The 5666-nt window shown below is 41.1% G+C and overlaps 1 protein-coding gene across 1 annotated transcript; it reads left to right on the top strand.

Annotated features, from left to right (window-relative positions):
• LOC8084611 (pathogenesis-related protein PRB1-3) lies at positions 482–1279 on the top strand. Its single transcript, XM_002459651.2, has one exon. The coding sequence runs from the start codon at positions 620–622 to the stop codon at positions 1127–1129; it is 510 nt and encodes a 169-aa protein (XP_002459696.1). The 5' UTR covers positions 482–619; the 3' UTR covers positions 1130–1279.

The following is a 5666-nucleotide window of genomic DNA, read 5'->3' on the forward strand; positions in this document are numbered from 1 at the left end:
ACCAAGGATGGTGAAGTGGGTGAAGATCGAGTGAAAGAGAAGTTTCTTAGCATAAATCAGGTGATTATTTGCACTGTTTTGTTCTCATTTTGTTTTTGGACGGCTGAGAGGGGGCCAGAAGCTGCTTAATCTTGCTTCAACCACATGCAAAAGCACTTGATGTGGTTGGTCAAACAAAATCCTAATGTGAATCAAGTATCTTATTCAATGTATCTAAGCTTTTTGGGCTATACGCCATGGACATGCACACACAGACGTCTGACCTGCTCAGGTGAAGCAAACCGTATTTACTCTAACCAAGCTGCCCCTTTTGCAAGTGTTACTCCACATTTACGGACATACAGGTCCTCTAACCAAGCTTATCCATATTTCAAAACTAGTTCATCTGTACAAGTTCATGGAATTCTCCAGGCCAATGACTTATATTAGACAAAATGACCAATGCAAATCCATCGCCATTTCCTTTTTCAGCTAAACCTTCTCGACGTTTCATCCAGCTAGTATATATAAATTCCCCAGGCTTGTCGATTGTTCTTACCAATGCAGACTAGGTAACCATTACACACAGACAAGTGCGTACAGTGAAATACTAGATTGCCCAAGTTTTGACAACAACAATATGGAGGCATCGAAGAAATTAACGTGGTTCGCGCTCGCGTTCACCGTGGTGGTCGCCGCTGCCGGCGGTGTCGTCTCGGCCCAGAACACGGCGCAGGATTTTGTGAACCTGCACAACTCCCCGCGCGCCGACGTGGGCGTCGGGAGCGTGACCTGGAACACCACGGTGGCGGCGTACGCGCAGAGCTACGCGAACCAGCGCGCCGGCGACTGCCGGCTGGTGCACTCCGGCGGCCCCTACGGGGAGAACCTCTTCTGGGGCTCGGCGGGCTACGCCTGGGCGGCGTCGGACGCCGTGGGATCCTGGGTGGCGGAGAAGCAGTACTACGACCACGCCACCAACACCTGCTCCGCGCCGTCCGGCCAGTCGTGCGGCCACTACACGCAGGTGGTGTGGCGCGCCTCCACGGCCATCGGCTGCGCCCGCGTCGTCTGCAGCAACAACGCCGGCGTCTTCATCGTCTGCAATTATTACCCGCCCGGCAACGTCATTGGACAGAGCCCTTACTAGTACCAAAGCGATATATATAATGTGCGTACGTACATGCAATCCGGTATAACTCACATGCGTTATGCGCCCCGCATATATGCATTTCAAGATTCATGTAGCTGTGAAATTTATTATATATCAATAAATCTCGTGGACATGTGAGACATATTATACATTGCTAGCATTTATATTATTTGTTCTTCGCCTTACTTTTTATTACTAGAAAATAGAATATCCTTGGGTGTTAGCAATTTTCTCGAAGGGCGAAATCCAATTCCCAAGGATAGGGTTGTATGAAACCTCTAAGAAAAATGCATATTCTTGACTGCTAACCAAAACTACCAAGCTGAGTCTAAATTTTTTTGAGTGCTAGTCAGAACCGTCAAAGTAATCACTACCGGAGAGCCGGCCTTTGCCGTGTGTCCGCCCGTTTGCCGTGAGCAACACACGGCAAAGGTCGAGTTTGCCGTGTGTCTAATCCAAGCACACGGCAAACGCTAGGCACACGGTATATCTGTCCTTTGCCGTGTGTTGCACACGGCAAACACCAGACACACGGCGAACTTAAACTTTTGCCGTGAGCAACACACGGCAAAAACAGGGCACACGACAAAAGCTAACCTACGCTAACGCCCACCTCCAGCCGTCAACGTTTGCCGTGTGCGGCCGTTAGGCACACGGCAAAGCCTAGGTTTGCCGTGTGCTTGAGGCTGGCACACGGCAAACACAAACTTTGCCGTGTGCCACGGGTGCGACACACGGCAAACAATTTATCTTTTTTTCAGTTTTTGTCCTCCAAATTTTTTCTTCTCTACACATTCACCATTTGTAACTCCATACTCAAATTTCATAAAATTTGAAACATGTTTGCTATATTTTTACAATTAACATTATTTATTTTTATTTTTCCGGTTACGTTCAAATTTGAACTACGAGTCAGTGAAATAGTTGGAAAAAATATCAAAAAAATAATATTCATGTTACCCAACCCTGTTTGAGGACACACATTCGAAACGGAAATGACTTTTGAATGCCGTGGTTAGGAGACACGACGCGGAACGTGTGTCGGTACATTTCGAAAATTCTAATAAATGCTATTTTATTCCGTAAATCCTGAAACTTATACATATGTCATGTTATCATACATAGAGGCCATAAAAAAAGTTTGGAAAGATTTCGAACAAGTTGTCATGTATGATGTATAGAAAGCAGACAATCTTCGAAGAAGTTCCTTAGAGATATGAGTGAAGAAGCATGAGTTGGAGTAGATTTGACTTTTATATTTGAATTTGATTTTAAAACTTTTTCTATAGGCACTGCACCATATAGGTTGTGTCGTGTCCAAGTTTAGAAATTTTTTGGAATTGTTTACTATTTCTTAATTATTTTCAGCATTTTAATTGAAAATTTTAAATTTTCAATTTTTAAAATAACCTCGGATGGAAAAACTCTCTAAATAAACATTGTAGATCTCAAAAAGTTATGAAACTTTGTAGTTGACAACTTTTTATTTTGGAATCATCTTGTCATGCAAAAACTACGTTTGAATTTCTCAAATTTGAAATTTAAATTTTGTAAACGACCTCGGATGAAGAAACTCCCTTAATGAAAATTGTAGATCCCAAAAAGTTATGAAACTTTGTAGTTGACAACTTTTTGATTTGAAATCATTTAGGACCTCAAATTATCAATTTACACATAATTTGATATAATATTTGAGCAACCGAAATGCAATATAAACAGAAGTCATAGTGTGGTGCAGTGGCTAAGAGTGAAGAAACACGAGAGGGAGGTCATAGGTTCGAATCCCATGGGCCGCAAAAAAGTTCAAGACTTTAAATTTTTTTCGTTGGGGTTTGCCGTGTGCCCAACCCTGGCACACGGCAAACATTGAGACTTTGCCGTGTGTCTACATGGTGACACACGGCAAACCCTGCCGTTAGGCCGTCTCCCACCGTTCGTTATCTTTTCTTTGCCGTGTGTCAAGATTGACTCACGGCAAAGTTTCGCCGTGTGCCCATAATTTGGCCGTGAGTAAAAATAGGGTTCACCGTGAAGTCTTTCAAAGGTTCGTCTAACATGTTAGGGCCGCAAGGTTTTCTTTGCGCGCAGATATAGATACCCCCTTCCAAATGGCACAATGACGCGCAGCCTATACACATAAGGACAGGGGCCCGCACTATACCCAAAACTGTTCAGCCCCTCCGCCCTTTCGGGTAACCTCTAACAAGCTAGAAAAGCTTACTCATACTTGACTAAAGCCAGAGCCATATAGCCCTCATGGTTGTACGAGTTGTCTCAGCTTTTGCCAAGGGATAAGTCCTTATGGAGGGTCAAGATCAATCTGTCAAAAGCCAGAGTTCTTTCTACCCTTTATGTTCAAGTTGCTAGAAAGCTTATTTTATTGTTTATTGTATATTCAAATATTCATGTTACAAGATCATGGATTAATAATCAAGCACTAGCAAAAAATACCCAAATGCATATCCAAATAGGTAACAAGGAATCCAGGATAACAATCATATATGATCTTGCTAAGGTCGTCAAGGTGATAGCATGCATATGATAAATGTTATATTAATTGTGTATAGGTAACAAGGATGGTCCCAAGTTATACTTGCCTTGATCAAAGCTCTCCTGAGCCTGCTGGTCTTCAAATGCTTGATCTTGAGCACCAACGTACGGCTCACCGTCTAATCCCAATCATCAATCAACAACACGCAATCCAATGTAAACAATCATACACGAAGCAAACAAGATATAATTAGAACAATACACCAAACAGTGGTAAAACAAAGATAAAAGTTTATGAAAATATTCTACGCAGCGCTACGATCACACAAACGTAAAGTTCACAAAAATCGGAATTAAAACGTAGAATTTTCTAAGATTTTCTATAGAGAAATAATTAATTAAATGCTACTGCAGAATTAAAAAGTTTCAAAACAGTAAACTAATACTTCTAACATGTAGAGCACGTAAATACGAATCTAACGAAATTTGAATGGACAAAAACGGAGTTAAAATGAAGATTATATGACAAAAACAAACTAGTATATTTCTTTTGTATTTCTAAATTTATTTTTGTGAATGGAAACGGCCACAAATTCATGTGATGTCATCATGGCATCACCATGGCATCATCAAGCTAGCAAGCACATATCATACGCACGGGGAGGCAAACTGGAGCTCACCGATGATCATCAAAAAGGACCTAGGAGCCTTGACTTATGTCGGTGAAAACATGGGGACGGAGTATAGATCATGTTGAACTCACCGAGAAAGGTTTGGTGGCCAAAAACAGAACGATAACAAATTAATGCTTAAAAGGAGGAACAAAAACTTCCTGTAAACATGATGACGGCGTCTGAGCAAACAAAAGAGAAAAGGAGAAACAAAGGGCACGAGACGCTTCGTCACCTCTGCGTGGGGCTCGTCAAACTTGTTCGACGGCGGAGCGGCAAGCCGGCGAGACCAGAGCACGGCCGCAACTACTAGGGGCTGATGGCGGCTATACACGCCTGAGATGAAGCGGTTACTTGCGCTAGGGCAAAAAAAAAAAGATGCGGCGTATCTGTGACTTTGTTTAAATAGGATCAAGGTATAGCTTGCACGCCGTATTCACGGAGTATTCGGGCTCAGCGATTTGTCCCGTAGAAAACATAATCCGGCTCGAGTTCAACCCGCGGCAAGGATGTGGCCACGGCTGCACTACAGGGCCATGCAACAAGCCAAAAGAAACAACCGTGCGTTTTCCCTTGATTCTTTCTAAAACTGAATTTTCAAGGCTATTTTTCAAAATAGTTTTGTGTTCTTTTAGTTCCCAAACAAAACACACATCACAAAAATAATTATTCTCCAGCATGAATGCGCAAACAAGTTTCTAAACTTATGATGAATTTTTAATTTCCACAAAATTATTTATTTGCTAGATTTAAATGCTCACAAAAATACTTAAATAAATCAGATTAATTCCTATTAATTGAAATCAAAATTTTGCGTGTTACACTAATACCCCCTTAATAGAGTTTACTTGATACTATTTGTTGCATATATTTGATGTCTTAATTAGCCTAAAGTTTGCAGTTACTAACTAATTGATCTAGTATTTGTGTCCATGTTTAGCTTCATAAGACAAATTAGGGGATGTTTGGTTGGTGGTGTTAAAGTTCAATAGGTACTGTAGCATTTTCGTTTAATTTGTGTTCAATTATGGACTAATTAGGCTTAAAAGATTCGTCTTGCAAAATACTTTTTAGTTGTGTTTTTAGTTTCATAAATAGTCTATATTTGGTACTCCATGCATGTGTCTAAATATTTGATATGACAAGAGTTAAACTTTAACAGATGCAACCAAATACAGCCTTAGCCCCTCCTAAAAGTTGTTGCTAGCTCCGCTAGTGAAGGTAATTTATAATTTCTTGAGTGTTATTAAAAACCGTTGAGGTAACTCATAACTACCAAACACTATAGTCGGTAGCTTAGAATGCTGATCCAAACATAAGGTGATAGATACATAATGTTGACCAGGAACTAAGAGCAGTGAACTTTAGTTGAA

This window comes from Sorghum bicolor, chromosome 2 (assembly GCF_000003195.3).
Source record: "Sorghum bicolor cultivar BTx623 chromosome 2, Sorghum_bicolor_NCBIv3, whole genome shotgun sequence".
NCBI classification, from domain to species: Eukaryota; Viridiplantae; Streptophyta; class Magnoliopsida; order Poales; family Poaceae; genus Sorghum; species Sorghum bicolor.

Bases quoted from the DNA above. Each gene is read 5' to 3' on its own strand.
- LOC8084611 (XM_002459651.2), top strand. From the start codon at position 620: ATGGAGGCATCGAAGAAATTAACGTGGTTCGCGCTCGCGTTCACCGTG.